Here is a 20,737-nt window from a genome sequence, read left to right on the forward strand (position 1 = left end):
TCTTTGTTTTGACTTTTGTTCTTGGGGTTTTGGGCAGGACGGGTTTTTTTGTCTTGGAGACCAAGCAGAAGGACGGGTGCATGGGCCTGAATTTGTACTGTGAAACTGGGCCCTGTTCTTCCTCAGTAATTACCTTGCATTGTTCACCTGCAACTTGAAAACTGTCAGTGGTGAGACTGAAGTCATTAAAACTAGAGTAGCAGCTAAAACTGGCATAGATGTGGTCCTTGCCCTGTTGAGGGTGGTGATAACAGTGGTCACATGGGATTTGCTACATACAGGGCTGGTTACTTGAACTGTCTAAAACCATGCGGGAAATACTGCAATGACAATTAATTGACAAGATATTCTAGTCCAGTGAACTTAAAGAAAGAGTTATTCCATAAATGACTAAATCATATCTGATGCTGTGGGAGCTGGTGTAGAGGATTTGTCATTACTTCAGCTGCAAGCAGTCTAAATCAGTAGTATTGGTGGCTGGACCAAAGGAAGTCTATCTTTGCTATTTTTTTCCAATAGTAGCTGGCTTTGCAGATTCCTTTGAAGTGCTTTTTCTGGAATTATTCTTATTTTACTTGCTGCATTCCCATGGGAACTGTGTTGTTCGTTCAATTCTAGAGGGTTTTTTCAACTTAAATGCTTCTGTGGTTCTGCAGCAGCGTGTCCTAACACCTATGCTGAGCTACAAGGCCCGCAAATGAATTTTCAAAGCACCAAAGTAGGATAACAGCAAGGTGGTGCTGTGCTCAAGGACAAAACTACTTTGTAAGAAAGTGGGGAAAGTGAACGTTCAGAGAGCTGTGTCCCGTCCGCCTTGTCCCTGGGGCGGGGCGGGGCTCGCCGTGCCCGGGCGGTGGTGCGGCCCGGCGGAAGGGGCGGGCCGGACCGGGCGGGGCGGAGCGGCCGCAGCGGGCACCGGCCGCGATCCACGGCGTTCGAGCCTCACGGGAGCTCTGCCGGGAGCCTCCAAGGGGCCTCCGAGGGGTTGCTTCGCCTGCAGGAAACACGGGGCTGCTGAGGCGGCCCGTAGATCTGAACACGGTCGCAGGTGTGTTGGCGATGGCGGCACCGCTCGGGCCGTGACCCAGCACAGACAGGGTGACCCGAGTTCCCGTCTTGGCCAGGACAGCGGTAGGGCTCTGCGGAGACGCTCCGCTCCCAGGTTCTCTGCATTGCAGTCAGTGTTGCTCTCCCACATGGCCTCTTAGCGTTTTTCCAAGTTTCGAAATTATTTTGAAGCTAGAGCCTTCTGAGTGTGGTGAAGATTTCAACATCCCCATTCTCTTATTATTGCTTGTATTGAAGGCAGAGCAGCCATAAACCTGCTTCAGAGAAATGAAAATCTACATTGAATCTTTAGGCACTAGGCTTTGGAGCTGGTTTGGTCAAGGTACATTATTCTTAGTACTTTGTGTCATTTACTACTTTGCGTTTTTACTGCTGTAAGTAAAACTTGCCAATCTAATAAATGGCTTTTCTCATCAAAGATGGAATTTTCTTAGCTCATTTTCTCTTAATGTATGTTCTTCATATCAGGGCCAGAAAGCATTCCTTCATGAAAATAGAAGCACTCAGAACAACTGCTGGTGGCTGAAACTTAATCTGTATACTTTACTGAAGATCTACAAGTAAATAATTGTATTAAAGCTATTTTGTTCACAAGCACAAAAGCCAGCTAAATATACCAAATGCTTAATTCTAAATAACTCTGCCTGCTTGTGAAGAGCAGTGACAGCTGATAGCAGTAGGCTCTGGACGGCTGGTTCTACATTTTATAAACTATATTTTGTGACTAAATTTGCTTCAAAGAGTGCTCCAGTAACTGAGAAATAAGGATCATCCATTCCTTGAGGCAGAAATGAGGGCAGTTTTGTAGAAGTCATGTAAAATTTTATATCCATTTCTGACTGGCTAACTCTGTCACAGCAGGTTGGAGTTTTCAGCAGTGCATTCCCAAGTGTGTACTAAATCAGGAAAAGCACCGGTTTCCTTTGTGTAGCAAACCTGAGGGCCCTTGTGTTCATGTTTAAACCTTCACTGAGGTGTTTGGTTTCCCTTGTGACAGGAATCTCCTTTTGCCCTGTTACTGAAAGATAACTTTTTATAAAGAATAGATACAGGAAAGTAACAAGATTCTGTATTTTGTTGTATTAGTTCAGCCATTTGTTTGCAGAAGTTCATCTGTAGGACTTCTTTGTATCTCAGACTCTCTAAATCAACTTCAAAACAGGAAGAGTGCAATATAAGTTTTATAAGGTTCTCAGCAGAGTTATGTAAACCTTGATAGTTGTTTGGTTTCTGGTTTGTTACATGTTGTATCTCTCTAGGTAAGGAAAAGGAAAGGCAATTTTGATAAAAGGATCGTTGTCTTTGTTTGTCCCTAAGTAAATACAAATAGGATGTGAGTTGGGAAATGCAATTCCTAGCCTAGCTCATCAGAAGGAAATGTAGCTTCAAGCCTCTGGAAAGCTCTTTTTGCAGAACTCTTGTGCTTGGGCACTCGGAAGGAGATTTCTTGGTTATGGAGCTTCACAGTACTTCCAACATCTGCATGCCCTTGCCCACGTTCTTAAAAGGAAACTTTCTCCACACAAATCCTACAGGTGTTCAGAGAGAAGATATTTAGCATTTCTGGGTTTGAGCCTCTATAATTAATGGTTGCTGTATCTGAAAGATCTTCCAGATTTCAGGCTGTTGTTTGAATGAGAGATGTCATGCATATCATGAATGACAGACTCACATATGTTAAAGCTCCAGAATATCTGGGGTTTCATAACAAATCATGGCAAGAAACATGCTGCCTCTGAAAGATCTTGTCCAAATATGTTCCAAGTTGTAGCAACACCATTTGGGAAAAAAAAAATGCCTCTCAATACTAAATAGGAATGTAAAATAATGTACATTAATATGAGAAACAAAATGTCCATTTCAGTCTATATAAGTATTCCATTGCCCTTTGAGGTAGTTTTTTTTTTCTTTATACTAATAAAACCACAACTTTCGCATTCTGGAGGTAGCCTGCATTAGGCAACATCTGAATTTTAAGTGCATGGAAACAAAGTTACTATTAGTGTGGGAATTTGATATACTTTAGATAAAATCCAGTTCTCATACAAAGTGACAGGTAAATAACACCCAGAGATGGGTGTTTACCTTTAAATGTGTATTTTCTAATGTGTATTTTACCCTCCTGCAGGAACACTGATGGTTAGTGAGAGGAGCCCAGCTGATCACAGAGCACTGGATGGGGATCTATTTTCTGCTGTTAGTTGTAGGGCTTTGCTGGGGGCAGTACAACCCCAACACTCTCCCAAAGAGAACCTCTATTGTGCATCTCTTTGAATGGCGCTGGAAGGATATTGCTGAGGAGTGTGAGCGCTACTTAGCTCCACATGGATTTGGAGGAGTTCAGGTATGTCTGTTCCTATCAGTAGGTAGTGAAATTGCTACATAGATGATAATTTGTTTTTCACAGAAAATGTTCAATTCGTCAAAGGGCAGGTACTGAACAAGAAAAATAGAAATTGGTAATGGAAGTAGTAAATGCTGACAAATATATTTTTCAGCAATCTTAAAGTAAGCATGAATTTATTTCATTGCTCCAAAGTGCATGTTTTGCAGTCTGTGCTATTACATTTAGATGAATTAGAATTGCACATCACTTGCTAAATCTTTTTTTTTTTTTATTGCTGTGAAGAGTAACCTATATTTATCTGCTTGATATTGTTTAAATCGAGGAAAGCTCTTAAGAGGTAGATAAATGTAAAATGAAACTATGACTGAACAAAGGGCTTCCAAAGAGAACAAAAAAGTGCTGAAGATGTTGAATAATTAAGTACAAAAGACTGCTCATTGTGTTCACCCAAACTGGCAAGTTTCTCTCTGTGTAGCACAGTGTCACAGTAAGCCACTAAGAGACCCTTCTTTGAAGGAACCTGGTGTGAGCAGGCGGAAGTGAACTGAGCAGAGGTTCTGGTGAAGGTGTCCCTGTGTGAGTCAGTTCTGTCTGAACAACAGAGACGTATTCCTGTAGAACCAGAACTGGCACTTGGGTGCAGGAGAGCAGCCACTTACTCAAGTATTTCCGTTTGCCTGTCACCTTGCTGAGGAAAAATTGGTGTGAAGGCTGCCTGTCTCTTGTAGCCCAAGTGATTGCAAGCTGGCCTGAGTAAAACCTCTCCCATAGTTTTCAAATAATCATCTTGTCTTTGCAACCTACCTTCCAGGCACACACACCAGATAGACTTGAAACTGATTTCTCAGACTGTGGCCTGTGCCTGTTTAGTGCTTTAATCCATTCTGTGGCAGGGTCTCAGAAGTTTTTTTCAGATGATGGCTTGCTGAGGTGGTCAGGAAGGTGTGGCAGCTAAGAGGCTGTAGGGGTCTTTCTGAGAAGTGGATCAGGTTGTTGTGCCCAGAGGCTTGGAGGTAGCAGCAAATGCATATTGCCTAAAAAGTATCCTGAAAAGTCTGTAAAAGGAAGAGGTATAACTCACCTGGAAACTTACAAGAATTAGGTCAAGAATACATTCATCCAAAGCATTACAAGAACAGGAAGTTGGATCGGTTTTAAAGGCAGGATGTTACGACAGTTGTTATGCAGTCACTTCCTTCCTCTGCTGACCTAGTTCTTCAATTTCAGATGCTTCTTTTTGAAGCTTGAAGTCACAAAGAAAATCAGGCCACTCTGTTCATAGGCCTAATTTTTATACTGGCTTTCTACCTGTTGAAGGCCAGGCCTCTGTCTTTTGTTTCCAGCCTACTACAGTGTAAGCAGAGGATTCTGAGGATCTAAGTGTTCTCTAAAAATGTTCTTTCTCTAAAAATACTGGTCAAACAAATTAACCATTTTCAGCATCCTGTTACCAAGTGCCATTGTTTTATTGACAGATTTCACCTCCAAATGAAAATGTTATCATTACTGACCCCCGGCAACCATGGTGGGAAAGATACCAGCCTGTCAGCTACAAGCTGTGCACAAGATCTGGAAATGAAACTGAATTTAGAGACATGGTGACCCGGTGCAACAATGTTGGAGTAAGTACTTTTTAAACCTTCTGGTGTTTACAATGCAAGGATATAGCCAAGCAGTGATTCTACCATTTAAAAAAATGGATGCAGTGTTACCTGATGCAGTGTCTGCTGAGCTGCATGTTTTATCACCCTTGCTGTATGCTAATAAAAAAAATGGAATAAAATATTGGCTGAAGCAAGCAAGCAGAAGTAAGGGGATAGGGCAGGAGGTATGGGAGAGAGAACATTAATTAGTGGTGCTGTGGGAAGTAGCTTTTTCAAATTGTTGTGTGGATACTGTTCTCCAGGTGCACATTTATGTGGATGCAGTAATCAACCATATGTGTGGAGCTAATGCTGGGGCTGGTGACCATGCTACTTGTGGAAGCTATTTCAATGCAAAGACTGAAGATTTCCCAGCTGTGCCCTATTCTGGCTTGGACTTTAATGATCATAAATGTAAATCTAGAAGTGGAAACATTGAGAATTATCATGATATATCTCAGGTAAGCCTACAATTGTGATTTTAATCTACATCTGTTCCTTCCCGTGCTGTGATTTCTTTACTCTCATTTACAGTGAGACATTTTTTAAAACGAATTAAAAAAAGCCTCATGAAAAGCCATCCAAATTAATAACAGAGGTTAGTGTTGTTGTCAGGAACACCACTTATTGAAAGGATAGCTGTACTTGAGACAATTGGCTCAATTTCAGATTCAGACAAATGTGTTTAGGTAATTAATAAAGACAATTTAAAGCTCATAAAATCTATTTAGTGTGCTAAAAAAGGTAGAAGTTATTATCTGCCTTTTATTGTAATTTGCAAGTTTTCCTTGGTCACAATTTCAGAAGAGAGGGGTAAATTCAATTTCTTATTTCAGCTTCTGCATAGATGACTTTGCAAAGGAAAGAAAAGCTGAGGGAACAAAGGCTGCTGGAGGTTTTATTTGGCATTGTAATATAGGCCAAGAGCATTCAAAGGTGTGTAGAGCACTACATGGAGTTTATTAGGTGAGAAGGGTTTGATTTCAGGTGCGGGACTGCCGCCTGGTCAGCCTGCTGGACCTGGCCCTGGACAAGGACCACGTGCGCTCCAGGGTTACCGCGTACCTGAACCAGCTCCTCGGCCTCGGCGTGGCGGGCTTCCGCATCGACGCTGCCAAGCACATGTGGCCTGCCGATGTCAAGGCCATTCTAGACGAGCTGGAAGATCTAAATACTCAATGGTTTCCTGCAGGAACTAAACCTTTCATTTACCAAGAGGTAATCTTTATTTTTTTAAATTTTACTTCGCAAACATTTTTCTTGCAGGCCCAGTACAGACTCAGTCACACATGGCAATGCTTTGCATGGGCTGAGCCTAAGCAGATCTACAGAAACCATCCTCAATTCCAACCTCAATCATAATCTGTAAATATCTAATCTCTTCATAAATTGTAAGTGATGTGCAAAATGCCCCACTTGTTTTGGACCTACTGGAATTAGGTAACCTGGAAATTATATTGAGATGAAATTTACTACGTGGAAGTTAGTATAAAAATTCTGTTGGTTTAAAAGAGAAATTCTGTTGGTTTAAAAAAGAGATTTAATTTCCTGAATTTTAAATTCTGGATAATACATGGCAACAGAAGACATAAGTGTTTATTATGGACTGAAAGTTTATTTTCCAATGGCATAGCAACTGTTACTTGATATTTTGAATTTGTGTTTTATGTTTGATTACCAAATTGGAACAAGCTGGTGAGTGTTGGTTTCAGTCAGCAAAAGCTAAACTCACTGCACATATTTTATTAAATTAGCATCTTGCCTGCAAAGTCTAGGCAAATAGAAACATTCTTTAGCTCCATAGTGAAAGGATGCAGCCCAACTGCTGGAAGCAGAGGCATTGGTGACCATACTAAATAAAAAGGAAGTACAGCCCAAGCCTAAATCACGGGTAATGCTGATCAGCTGGGGTAAGGAGATACAGGAAAGAGATGGAAAAGGGGTTCATGAACTGGGCTGAGCTAAAAGGAGAAAATAGCCTTGTATACAATTTTGCAAGAAAGCCAAATAATATAATTAGCTCAAGTACTGTCCCCTTGCTTAAAGCAGTGAGTAAAGCAGTGTCTTATTTGTTCGGTTTTTGAGTAGAAAGACATGCTCTATCTTTCCTGTTCCAGGTAATTGACTTGGGTACAGAGCCCATCAAAGGCAGTGAGTACTTTGGAAATGGCCGAGTGACAGAATTCAAGTACGGTGCCAAGCTGGGGACAGTGCTCCGCAAGTGGAACGGAGAAAAGATGGCCTACTTAAAGTAAGGTGCTGCAACTTATCCAGGATTCACTGGATACACCAATTGACAGGGTAGCTTCAAGTCTATGTTTTTGTTTAGGAACTGGGGAGAAGGCTGGGGCTTTGTGCCTTCCGACAGAGCCCTGGTCTTTGTGGATAATCACGACAACCAGAGAGGACACGGCGCTGGTGGAGCTTCCATTCTGACCTTCTGGGATGCCAGGTAAGGGATTGCTCTTGTGTGGGTGATGCTTCTTGCCTTTGCTTGTTTGTCTGTGTGTTCTCTGGCGGGTTCCTCCTTCCAGGTCTCATTCCTTGTTTGTCCACCAAACAGGCTCTATAAAATGGCAGTTGGTTTCATGCTTGCCCATCCGTACGGCTTCACACGTGTGATGTCAAGTTTTCGCTGGCCAAGACATTTTGAAAATGGAAAGGTGAGCTGTTAATGGTGAGGATCCACCCATGGGGATTAAGGGTGAGAGCAGGGCCAAAGAAGCAGTCCAGTGCATTTCAGGTTGTTGAGTGATTTCCCTGTCCCGGGCTGAATGTAGCAGGTGAAACTTTGATGCTCCCTCTAGCTTTGTTCACCAGAAGAGCTCTCTGCATTTTCAGTCAGAAGATAGAAACCTTTCTTTTTAATGACAGGACGTCAATGACTGGTATGGCCCCCCAAGTTACTCAGATGGCTCCATAAAGCCCGTTACAATCAATCCGGACACGACCTGCGGCAACGACTGGGTTTGTGAACATCGCTGGCGTCAGATCAGGTGGGGCCCTGGGGAGAAACAAGAAATAAAAGCAGTGGCTTTTGCTTCCTGCTCCATGTGGCTCTAGAGGCCTTGCAGGGGCAGAGGCAGACATGGCTTGTATTCTCAGGAACATGGTTATCTTCCGTAACGTGGTGGATGGTGAGCCTTTCTCCAACTGGTGGGACAATGGCAGCAATCAAGTGGCTTTTGGCCGTGGGAATAAAGGCTTCATCATCTTCAATAATGATGATTGGTGAGTAAGAGTAAAATAAATTATAATGTATTATAATTATAAGAAAATTACTATGTGTTAAATATATATTTCGAAAAGCTAGTTAGTAGTGAAACCTTTTAAGGTATTGCTAGCTTGAATAGATCTTTCTAATGAATATTATTGGCAGTGTTTGACAATTTAAATATAGCATTTTCCACTCAACCATAGGGACTCTTCAGTCTTTGCAGTTTAGACATTCTAGTGTGGTCTTTCTATTGCCCAGTTCTGAAGCTGGTTATGTCACTAGGCCTGTTCAACCAGCAAAGTCTAAATTTATAGAAGTGAGGGAACTTGTAACCTGACGAATATGTTCTAAATGTATCAGTTTTAAAAACTGTATTGGAATTGTTTACACGAGAATGAGATGATAAGAGAGCAGGAGTATGTTAGGGCTCTAATAAGCAGCTGTAGGTTGTGGTGATGAGCAATTTGTAGAGGATTATTCCAGAATTACTTAACATCTGAGGTTTCCAGTATGATTTGAAGAGCATTTTAGAGTCCTCATAATGATTACTGCACTTTATTCTATTCCGAAGGTCCTTGAATGTATCTCTGCAAACTGGTCTGCCTGCTGGCACTTACTGTGATATCATTTCTGGGCAAAAGGAAGGTGACTTCTGTACAGCAGTTGAAGTTCACGTTGCTGCTGATGGCATGGCTAATTTCCTAATTGGGAATGAAGACCAAGACCCATTCATTGCCATTCATGTTGATGCTAAATTGTAACCAGATGTGTTGTGCATGTGCTGTTCCTTCTCCTCTGTATCTTTGTTAACAGCAAACAGATGTGCAGAATGTCCTGGCTCTCAGGACTGCATGAACCGAGACTGAGCAAAGTGTGTTAGCTGTAATACTAATGAAATGGTGAGCAGCTGCTGTACAGAGATGGGAACTGGTGGTGCCATGCACATCTGGGAGTGGTGCTATACATCTGCATGCATTTGTAAGTGTGCTTTATTCAGTTAAGGCGCTAATAAAAAATGGAAGGAGAAATTGACATTAATACATTTAAAATCGTGCTGCTCTGTGCAGAAGTGGAAATGCGGTTCTCTTTAGGGGCAAGCAGGATTGCTATTATTGACAGGATATCCAGAAACCAAGAGAAGATTCCTTTGTGCTGAAACATGGCACAGTTCAAGTTGATTTTCTAGTCTTCATATTCTCTTAGAGTATAGTTTTATTGTTAGTATTACTCAAATTTATACATTGTTCATTATTCTCATTTATTCAATAAGGATTGTCGCTAAGACAGTGATCTTTTAAGTCAGTTTGAAATGAAGACTTGAAATCATTTCATGAAGAAAAATCAAAGGTCTTTTTTTTGAAGGAGGAAATTGTAGGAAATTCAAGAAAGGACTTGGAAAACAGCTCTAGCTTTCAAATTCAGTCAGGCAGCTAGAACTCATCTCTCTCTATCATTTGCATCTGATATTGGGTTTTCCTTGACTCTGTTGTATTGGTTTTGCACGGCCTGGTTTTTGATAGCCAGGGTACTACAGAGGTGGCTCCTGTGAGAAGCTGCTAGAAGCTTCCACCGTTTCCAGCAGAGCCAATCCCTGATGGCTCTGAAGATGGACATGCTGCTGGCCAAAACCAGTCCAATGAGAGAGGTTGGTAATGCCTCTGTACTAACATATTTAAGAAGAAAATCAAAACAGAGTCACATGGTTTTTCTTCTAGTCAGAAAAGAGGAGGAGGTGAGAACAGACCTTGGACACACCAAGGTCAGTGCAGAAGGAGGGAGAGGAGGTGCTCCAGGTGCCAGAGCCAAGATTCCTCTGCTGGCCTCATAGTGATGACCATGGTGAAGCAGCTGTGCCCATGGGAATCCATGGGAGATGCAGAGATCCACTCACAGCCCATGGGGGAGGTGCCCATGCTGGAGCAAGTAGATGCCTGGAGGAGTCTGTGATCCAGTGGAAGACCCAGTGGAAAGAGGGGGCCCTTGCTTCCAGGCTGGAGCAGCCTGTCTTTGGAGGACTGTACCCCGTGGGAAGAGAGACCCAGGTCACAACAGTTTTGGGAGGCTGTGTGCCCATGAGAAGGACTCATGCTGCAGCAGGTGAGGTTTGGCTGCTGCTCTGGAGAGCGGACCCACACCAAGGCAGTTCACAGAAAAATGTCCCCTGTGGGAGGGACCCCATATCCTCGCAGGGGGAGGACTCCTCTCCCTGAGCAGCAGAAGAGAATCTTGGTGATGAACTTACCAAAACCCCTATGTCCTGTCTCCCTGCAGTGTTGGTGGGAAGGAGGAGAGGCTGGAGTGAAACAGTGTTTTAAGGGCATGTTTTACTTCTCATTATCCACCTCTGATTCTGTTTGTAATAAACTCACTTGGCAACCTTAAGTTGAACCTGTTTTGCCCTTAAATGTTTTTTTCCAGTCCTTATCTCACTCATAAGCCCTTTGTTAATTTTTTTCCCTCTCCACTGCCCCGATGTGGCAGAGGAGGGTGAGCAAGCAGCTCTCATGGGTGCCTGGTGTTGGGCCAGTATAAAACCATGACCGTTGTTCATACCCTGGTCTGAACTCAGTCTAATTCTGAGAGTAAGACACCTGAATGCTGGCAAACTCATTCATTCTCTTAATGTTGTTAGATTTCCAGTCATCTTTCAATCAGCTCCCACTCCTTTTACCTTCAGTGGGTCTATGTATGTTTTGGTGGAGGGATTGAGAGACACAGACCATGGCTATGCAAGTAAAACCATTTATTACAATAGTTCACCAATATTTAGAGGTCTCTAAGTTCCATACAAAATTTTCCACTCAGACTCCTTTGCCCCTGTTCCCTTAGTAACACAATCTTCTCAGTTATCACTCTTTCGCCAGCAATGTCCTTGTTACTCTGTTTTGCCAGAGCAGTCAGAGTGACCAGACAGGATGTCTTCACTTTTGTCCTTGCTTGAGTTTATCTCTCCCAAGGCCAAGAGGATGGTGGCACTACCCAGTTCAGCTTCTGTGGCTGTCTGATCTTCCACATCTCCCCCCTTTTTTTGTTTTTAATGTAAAGGGTTTCTATACCCTGATCTTAAAACAGTTTGCACCTGTAAGGCCATTATCTTATTAAGGCTATTACTGGTTATCTATCTATATTACCTGGAATACAGATCACAATCAGACAAAACTTATCAAATACAATTATGTCACTGCCAAAGAGACTCAAATAGGAGAACAAAAGGATAATGTCAAGCTGGGAAGTGGAAATAAATGGCTACTGTTCTAAAGTTCATATGGTTGGAGTTCAGGGGCCATGCTGTTTAGGCAGGAGGAATGTTAACATTACTGAAACTGAACTGATCTTAATAGAGCATAAAATAACAGACCTTAAATTGAATAACCTAAATTTAACTTTGTTTAAGCTTATCAGCACATAAACTTGATAGAAGTTAATTTGAACAAAAATTAATCTTAACAGAAATTAACTTAATGGTACTTAACCTTAATGGCATCATAATTTGGCAGAACTTAAGTGCAACAGAACTTCAATTTAACAGAAGGTAAACTTAACATCACTTAAATTTAACAGAACTGAATTTTACTATTACTTAAACTGTATTAAATTGAAACATAACAGAATTGAAAATTAATATAACTTAAATATGACAAAAATAATTTAGACTTTATTATTACAAAAAAGTTACTGAAAGTCTGTCATACAACAGTTAGACATCAAGGAACAACACGTAGATAAACAACTGTTCCGTGACCAAAATAGCAGCAACATGGATTTACTGAAGGGATTAAACTGCTGCAGATCAAATTCAAATTCACTATATGACTTAGTTAATGACTGTCAGTGAATCACCTCTCTAGTAAACAATCCTGTTAAAAATCAGAGCTCCCTGAAAATACAAGGGTGATTTTAACAAACGTATTTCAATGCATCCTGCAGGCACTGTAACTGTAGCTTCAGTACTTCGTGCAGGGCTTGATCCTGCTGTGCAGGAGCTGATGGGCGGCTCTCGGACCAGGTCAGCACTGCTACCCGGGTGCGGGAGGAGGCGGGAGAGCTCTGACAGGCCGGGAGGGCTTTCAAGCCTAGGGGGCTAACACCAGCCATGGGGCCAACCGTGGGCAGAGGGAGCTCCAAGGGGGCTCCACTACTGCCAGCAACACCGCGCACCAAATTGAGGATCCATCTCTTCTGTGGATTTGTTCTCAGGATCTGTGTCCTGGATCCGTGCCCATCATTATCAGTATCTTTCTTAGTACTCCTGTTGCAACTGCTTACAGGAGTTTTTTAATCTCGAGGTCTCTTTCATTTAGGAAAGAGGTACAGGGTGTTTAACCCATAATGACAGTGGCTCCAATATGGAGAAATTCCTGTAATTGTAAGTTGCACTGACACTACCAGAACATCTCCCCAGTACTCACCATTCCATGGTTTTTCGTCCAACAAGCACCACTGATCTAACTTAATCAGCTGTGCCGGCATCTTGCTTTCCATTGGATTGTGACTCACAAAGAAAGATCCAGGTGTCATGTATTGTGGGCAGAAGGGGATGTTAAAAGCTCCTCTGCAGAGTCCTTGTCTGTTGCTGCGGGGGCACTGGGAGACGATTCTTTCCTGCACCCTCCTGAGCTTAAAGATTTTCTAAAGCAGCTCTCCAGAGAGGGACAAAACCAGCTGGGATCTTATCACCTCTCATTGCCCTGTTCATCCCACAGTTCCACTAGGAAAGCCATGCTGGCCTTTAACCCTTTAATGTATGATTCTGCCCAGTGTAAAATCACCTTAAGAGAATGAGAAGCAGATGTTTTTCTGGGCTTCTCTAAAAGTTTAGACATAAGTTCAAAGACATGTTTTACTTCTGAAGACATATTCCCCACAGCTCACCATCAAAACCTGAAGGGATGGATGCCAGCTGGCTCCTGCTCCCTTCCAGCAGCACTTCAGTTCTGTGGGGCATCCCCAGAATGGCCAGATAGGCAAATTGTCATTCCTCATATGGGACACCATTCCCAGGGATTGAGGGACACGGACCATGCTATACAAGCAAAGCTCTTTGTTGCATCAGTTTACCAGATTTATAAATCACTAAATTGTGTCCAAAATTTTCCACTCAGACTCCTTTGCCCCTGTTCCCTTAGTAACACAATCTTCTCAGTTATCATTCTTTCGCCAGCAATGTCCTTGTTACTTTCTTTTGCCAGAGCGGTCAGAGCGTCCAGACAGGATGTCTTAACTCTTGTCCTAGCCTCTTATCCTTGGGAGTTTATCTCTCCCAAGGCCAAGAGGATGGTGGCACTACCCAGTTCAGCTTCTGCAGCTGTCTGATTTTCCACGTTTTGGAATACTTTTGATAAAGTATCTTTGTTTATGTGATAGGAAAGAGTGCAGTTCTGGATTTGGGTGCACTGCTCATGAACCACTTGGTTTATGATGGAGTATAATCATTGTGAAAAAGTATTTTATCTTCAGCTGTTGGGTTATTGAGGAAAAAAAACAAACCAAATAATGATACTGATCTATCTACCCAAATAATAACTGATAGCTTTGATCCATGTGAATTTTGACACCTGCTAAAGGAACTCTGTCATACTGCTGGTGCATAAATAGGCGGTGAAGAGACCACAGCCTTACACTGAAGGCACCATGCGGATCCTTCTCCTCCTCCTCGCAGCTGCAGGGCTTTGCTGGGGGCAGTACAACCCCAACACTCTCCCAAAGAGAACCTCTATTGTGCATCTCTTTGAATGGCGCTGGAAGGATATTGCTGAGGAGTGTGAGCGCTACTTAGCTCCACATGGATTTGGAGGAGTTCAGGTGAGTTGTTTCCTGGGAGCAGGAGGAAAATGGCATTGTAATATTTGATCAATAATTTGATCAATAATGCCTGAGTTTGAGACAGTCATCTCTAAGTAACTTTGCTGCTGAGGAGGGAGGGTAGGAAGTAGTCGTAAGTGCTTTTAGAAGCAGCGCTAACTCTGCAGGACCCTGTAGGGATGAATGATGGTGTGTGTCTAGCAGATGAGTTACAAAGGGGCATGCTCAAAGGCTTCCCCTGAAAGCTAAGTAGAAGGTAAAGCTCCTGGCCTTGTTCTAAAGGAAGTAAGGAAGCAGTGAGGTTTGGCATTCCTAAGGCTGTCACTGTTTCAGGTAAAAATAATTCTTGTGGCTTCAGCCCTTCCATGCACGTGTCCTGGAAAGCAGGCCCATGCTGGACCTGGGCACCTCACAGGAACAAACCAAATTGCCTTTCTTGCCAGTGTGCAAGACAGACATCTCAGAGACCTGAACTTCTGCTGTGGGAGAGAGACTGGGTCGGGTACTAACTTTCCTCTGAGGGCAGAGGTCCTGAGTGCAGATTTTGTCATTAAAATGTTGAAGTAAAACCACTTGATTTCTTATCAAAGTACATAATTTCATCTGTACAGGTTTCACCTCCAAATGAAAATATTGTCATTACTAACCCGAACAGACCCTGGTGGGAAAGATACCAGCCCATTAGCTACAAGATCTGTACTCGATCAGGAAATGAAGATGAATTCAGAGACATGGTGAAGAGGTGCAATGATGTTGGAGTAAGTGCCTTGAAAATCTGTCTGATACGGCAAGAAGTGCTGTGTCAGCTGAGGGAAGGTTCTGCTATTCTCAAAGGAGGTGTAAACTGAGAAGAAACTGAAAGGGAAAATAATCAACTTAATAGTGATGTGGCAAAGCCCTGGCTGTTACTTCACATTTGCTCCAAAACATATTGAAATGCACATATTGCTTTTCCAGGTTCGTATCTATGTGGATGCTGTTGTCAACCATATGTGTGGGGCTGCAGGTGGCTCAGGCACACATTCTACCTGTGGAAGCTATTTTAATGCTGGAAACAGAGATTTTCCAGCTGTCCCATACTCTGGCTGGGATTTCAATGACGGCAGATGTCACACCGGAAGTGGAGAAATTGAAAGTTATCATGATATCTATCAGGTAACTTCCACTGGAAAAATTTTCAATTTTTTTTTTGACATGTTCTGTTAAGTCTACAGAAAAAACAAATGGTGTAGTGCCTCACAAAACCAATGCTTAGTCACTTGACAAGTGAATGAAGTAGTGACCATAGGTACGTGTGGCCCAAAATATCCTAAGTACTGAGGAATCAAGAACCTATGTGCAGATGTTTGCCCCTGAAGTGAGCCCAGTGTACTCAGCTCAGTGTGAGCTCATTTTTATAGCTTAGAAACTCAGGTGATCATGAGAAGGAGCCCCCTTGGAAAACTGACAGTAGTGCAAGGTGGTGCTGCAGTTACACAACTTAATGCTTTTTGTAGTTAGAATATGTAGCAGTTCTTTCTCAAGCTCTCCCTTCAGCCACTTTGCAACAATTCATTGTAATGTTTCTGCACTTGCACAGCTTCATGTAGGGCTTGTCCTTCCTGGGCTCTGGAGGCTTCTGCTGTGGTAATCCCTATAACACATTTCTCAAATGCTGGATTACAACAATTTAAAGGTATTTAACTTGGAACCTCCCAGTTCCTTTGGACTAGACCATCTTGTTTAGTGTTACAAAGAACTCCTCCCCACACCCCGGTTCTGGCTTGGTGTCGCCCAGACACTGCAGACCTTCAGGTGCCAGTCCAGGCCATGGCCAGTGCTGGGATCAGAACGTCCCAGGGAGAGGGGATCAGCAGCACAGGCTGCAGCTGCAGCCAAAGCACAAAGCAGCTGCTCTCAGCCCTAGACTCTAATGCACAGTGAGGCCAGTGAGCCCCATGGCAAGCACAGGAGCCTGTCAATTATTAGCCAAACAGCAAAAACAGCTGCAAATTCCATCTAGCACATTAATCATAGACATTGTTAATTCGAACCCTTTGAGTCCCACATTGGGCATCAAAGAAGACTTGTGGTTTAACTCAGCTGGCAGCTAAACAGCACTCAGCCTCCTACATTCAGTGGGATGGGGCAGAGAACTGGAAGACTGAGAAAACTCATGGATTGAGATAGAGGGAGTTTAAAGAGAAAGCCACACACATAAGCAAAGTAAATCAAGAATTATTCCCCACTTCCCATTGGAAGGCAGGTGTTCAGCTGTCTCCAGGACAGCAGGGCTTTATCATGTGCAACAGTGACTTGTAAAGACAAAACCTTTACTCCAGATATCACTACCTCCCTTCTTCCCAATCCAATACAACCACCCCACTTCCACCCCTCCTTTGGTGTAATACACAGATATCTTTATTTTTTTCTTTTCTGTTCCACAGGTCCGGGACTGCCGCGTGACCGGCCTTCTGGATCTGGCCATGGAGAAGGACTATGTGCGCTCAAAGGTTGCAGAGTACATGAACCATCTCATTGACATTGGTGTAGCAGGATTCCGAATTGATGCTGCCAAGCACATGTGGCCTGGGGACATCAGAGCTTTTCTGGACAAGCTGCATGATCTAAACACTCAATGGTTTTCTGCAGGAACTAAACCTTTCATTTATCAGGAGGTAATCTCCACATTTTCTCCTTTATGTTTGCCTTTGTCTTTTGTATCTCTTTTGCCTACTCCCGAGCAGCAACAATACATCTTTACCCAACTTACCCTAGAAGGAGATTACAATTTACTTGGAGCAGCTTTGCAGACCTAGTCAGTTTTGATTTTTAAAAATGCCTCCCCAACAGATTGTCAACCAACTTTATCTTTCCTTTCATCAGTCATGGTTTTACATGTGTCCCTCATGTCTAATTCTGAATTTTTGTTGATCTACACAGCACAAATACATAATTACTTTCCTCTCAATGTAAAGCAAGAACTCTTGTTAAGTTCTGTACCTTGCATTGTTGATCTTTGTAAGACAAGGGATGCAGGTTTTCTTTCCTGTTCCAGGTAATTGACTTGGGTACAGAGCCCATCAAAGGCAGTGAGTACTTTGGAAATGGCCGAGTGACAGAATTCAAGTACGGTGCCAAGCTGGGGACAGTGCTCCGCAAGTGGAACGGAGAAAAGATGGCCTACTTAAAGTAAGGATGAAGGTGCTGCAACTTATCCAGGATTCACTGGATACACCAATTGACAGGGTAGCTTCAAGTCTATGTTTTTGTTTAGGAACTGGGGAGAAGGCTGGGGCTTTGTGCCTTCCGACAGAGCCCTGGTCTTTGTGGATAATCACGACAACCAGAGAGGACACGGCGCTGGTGGAGCTTCCATTCTGACCTTCTGGGATGCCAGGTAAGGGATTGCTCTTGTGTGGGTGATGCTTCTTGCCTTTGCTTGTTTGTCTGTGTGTTCTCTGGCGGGTTCCTCCTTCCAGGTCTCATTCCTTGTTTGTCCACCAAACAGGCTCTATAAAATGGCAGTTGGTTTCATGCTTGCCCATCCGTACGGCTTCACACGTGTGATGTCAAGTTTTCGCTGGCCAAGATATTTTGAAAATGGAAAGGTGAGCTGTTAATGGTGAGGATCCACCCATGGGGATTAAGGGTGAGAGCAGGGCCAGAGAAGCAGTCCAGTGCATTTCAGGTTGTTGAGTGATTTCCCTGTCCCGGGCTGAACGTAGCAGGTGAAACTTTGATGCTCCCTCTAGCTTTGTTCACCAGAAGAGCTCTCTGCATTTTCAGTCAGAAGATAGAAACCTTTCTTTTTAATGACAGGACGTCAATGACTGGTATGGCCCCCCAAGTTACTCAGATGGCTCCATAAAGCCCGTTACAATCAATCCGGACACGACCTGCGGCAACGACTGGGTTTGTGAACATCGCTGGCGTCAGATCAGGTGGGGCCCTGGGGAGAAACAAGAAATAAAAGCAGTGGCTTTTGCTTCCTGCTCCATGTGGCTCTAGAGGCCTTGCAGGGGCAGAGGCAGACATGGCTTGTGTTCTCAGGAACATGGTTATCTTCCGTAACGTGGTGGATGGTGAGCCTTTCTCCAACTGGTGGGACAATGGCAGCAATCAAGTGGCTTTTGGCCGTGGGAATAAAGGCTTCATCATCTTCAATAATGATGACTGGTAAGTCGGTGGCAGAAGCAGTGTCTCCAGAAAGAACAATAGCATCCCTCATCAGCAATCCAACTGAGTTATTTGAGTGCATGTTGGGTCCAGAGAGCTAAAATGGGAGTGTAGAAGGGTCGGGATCAGAAAGCTCATGCTTTACAATGCCCTTCAAATAGGGGAGTAAGATCATGTTCAGAAATCTTACACATCATTTGACATATCTGTTTTAAAAACAATGCATAAATCGTTTTTATTTTCTCATAGGAATATGAATGTCAATGTGCAAACTGGACTGCCTGCTGGTACCTACTGTGATGTTATTTCTGGACAAAAGGAGAACAACAGCTGTACTGGAAAGCAGGTGTTTGTTTCTGGTGATGGAATGGCTAATTTCCAGATTAATACTGATGTTGAAGATCCATTTATTGCAATTCATGTTGATGCCAAGTTATAATTCAGGAGAAATAGCCTCCTCTCTTTGATCTGTTCTCCCATATGTTGTTCTCTGCTTTTTGAGCATGAGTGACTCTCTATTGAATAATAAATGGCATTCAAATTGAAGAGTAATGTTTTTCCCTTAATGAATTAGATGTAAAAAGTGGCGATGCAGTGGTAGGTGTTAAGGCAGTGCAGCACTCCAGTTCCTGTGCAACAAAAACACTGGAGAGAAAAAAACTAATCCAAGCCAGATAAAATGGCTAAGCCAAAGTGCAGTATTTCTAGGACTGATCCATGCACACACACTTGTATCCCAGAGCAGCCACCTTGTGTGCTGTCAGCTATGAGCAGTGCCTATGTACAGACTTTATCCCTTCCTTATGACAACTCAAGCCTGGGGTCTGGGTCACTGAGGGAAGCTGGGCTGTGCCAATCAGTTATTCCAGCCTGTGGCATCAGTGAAACCAGCAGGTTTCCTGCTTGACCGTCAGCTTGTGTCTGGACAAAGCAAAATCTCAGCTCTTGCATCGTTTGCCTCAGTGGTTTGAGGCAAGGAAATGCTCCCTGTGTGGGTGCTGAAGGTGCCTGAGAACACACGATGGATCGAGGCATTGCTTCCACCTTGTGCCACTGGCTGAGGCACAGCAAGTTCTTGCCTCTGGTGTGTTAGGCACCCTTATTCTCAAATATCTCAAAGAAATATGCAAACTCAGTACAGGTTTGGCAGCTTTCCCAAACCGCTTGTCAGCAGTCAGAAAATGCCGAGGTAAAAGCAAGTGCGCAGGCCTTGCTTTAGTTCAGAATCTCTGCCAGGCCAAAAGTGGTGCCTGCATCCCAGTCTGGAGAGAAAAATGGAAAGAGGTTTTTCCAGTTTGAGGTCAAGGTGCAGTTTTAGGTTTCCTTTCTGTGGTGCTGGTGGTGGATATTGGCTCTGGGTGGGCCCAAGGGCTGCACGTGTCTGTCAGGGCAGTCGGGTGTGGCAAGTGTCCCTGGCCCAGACTGTACCTCCCATCTCTCTGCCTGGCTGGCTGTGGCCAGCATCTCCTGGATCCCTGCACTCAGCCCCTGCATCAGTAGAGAGGTGCCAAAGAGCTGGGGACTCATGTGACAGGGTGTTGATGGCCTTTGCAAACCGGTTATTGCCCCACAGGGGCAGGGCAGGGAGTCCTTGGCCCCTCTGACATTGACAGGAGCTCTCTTAAGCCCTGCCCTCAGCTCCACCCCTCAGAGAGCGGGATTCCATCCTCTGTTATTCAGACATTGCTCAATCCCAAATGGAATCATCAGTTCACCTGTCAAATTGCAACTCCAAATTTGCTTAATGTAGGTTCACGTAGCTCTGCATTTCACAGTGGCATGAAATAGAACATGGAGAAAAAGAAATCATGAGACACTTTCTTCAGGTGTAAGAAAAACTTTGGGGTTCAAATGTTCACTGTTTTGAAAGGACCTAAATTGCATTCAGACCTTGGTTTTTGTTCCTTTATTTCAGGATTTTGGCACATTGCCTTATAACTTGAGTACAAAGATGATGAAGAAAGCAACAGTGTCATCCAGGGCAACACCAGATCTTTCAGATAACTCACTAAACCCAGAGTTACAGTTAACTTTACTGCTGATCTCTAAGTTCTCCAAGGGATCTTAGTACTGGGAAATGTTTATCTTTATTTTTATAATTTCTATTGCTACCATGTGAAGTGATGACATTAAGGCCTTAATTTTTTTATACCGGTGTTCAATGAAAAATTGAAGTTATGTTATGAAATTATCAAATTTAAGGTAAGATATTTGCTGGGGCACAACAGGATGGCACAACAGATCTGCTGAATCATAAAATTTTAGAATTTTGTTGCACAATGCAATATTTCATTTTCTGTTAGAAATGGTGCTCACTTTCATTGGCCAAACAGTGAATTTAGCTGTGTAATTAATCCCTGATTCTAAAAATGCATTGAAAATTTACAATTATGTTCTTTTTTGTAATTTTTTTTTCTATTTATTTTTACCATAGGTCTGTCTCTAAATGGGGCTTTCAGCATAATAGTGTTCAGAATTTAATGGAATTGCAGTACAACAAAG

General features: G+C 43.2%; 2 protein-coding genes across 6 annotated transcripts in view; both read left to right on the top strand.

Moving 5' to 3' along the window:
• LOC103815125 (pancreatic alpha-amylase-like) overlaps positions 1-10,663 on the top strand; it is a 48,189-nt gene extending 37,526 nt beyond the window's left edge. Inside the window, exons 1-11 of one of the 5 annotated variants that reach the window (XM_030226645.2) lie at positions 865-1,048; positions 3,197-3,412; positions 4,891-5,037; positions 5,322-5,519; positions 6,046-6,276; positions 7,176-7,309; positions 7,388-7,510; positions 7,622-7,721; positions 7,933-8,054; positions 8,164-8,289; positions 8,847-10,663. In XM_030226645.2, the coding sequence (XP_030082505.2) occupies positions 3,245-3,412; positions 4,891-5,037; positions 5,322-5,519; positions 6,046-6,276; positions 7,176-7,309; positions 7,388-7,510; positions 7,622-7,721; positions 7,933-8,054; positions 8,164-8,289; positions 8,847-9,036 (1,539 nt within the window). In that variant the 5' untranslated portion in view covers positions 865-1,048; positions 3,197-3,244 and the 3' untranslated portion in view covers positions 9,037-10,663. Of the gene's footprint in view, positions 1-864; positions 1,049-1,112; positions 1,132-3,196; positions 3,413-4,890; positions 5,038-5,321; positions 5,520-6,045; positions 6,277-7,175; positions 7,310-7,387; positions 7,511-7,621; positions 7,722-7,932; positions 8,055-8,163; positions 8,294-8,846 lie in introns of those variants that run through there. The other 4 variants (XM_050977227.1, XM_050977228.1, XM_050977231.1 and 1 more) reach the window with 4 other exon arrangements.
• Positions 10,664-10,773: 110 nt separating this feature from the next.
• On the top strand, positions 10,774-18,766 carry LOC103814852 (pancreatic alpha-amylase). The gene is made up of 10 exons (XM_030226646.2): positions 10,774-14,077; positions 14,689-14,835; positions 15,035-15,232; positions 16,504-16,734; positions 17,115-17,248; positions 17,334-17,456; positions 17,568-17,667; positions 17,879-18,000; positions 18,110-18,235; positions 18,485-18,766. Exons 1-10 carry the CDS (start codon positions 13,907-13,909, stop codon positions 18,672-18,674), a joined length of 1,542 nt encoding a protein of 513 aa, XP_030082506.2. The 5' UTR covers positions 10,774-13,906; the 3' UTR covers positions 18,675-18,766.
• Positions 18,767-20,737: the final 1,971 nt, after the last annotated feature.

This window comes from Serinus canaria, chromosome 8 (assembly GCF_022539315.1).
Source record: "Serinus canaria isolate serCan28SL12 chromosome 8, serCan2020, whole genome shotgun sequence".
NCBI lineage: Eukaryota > Metazoa > Chordata > Aves > Passeriformes > Fringillidae > Serinus > Serinus canaria.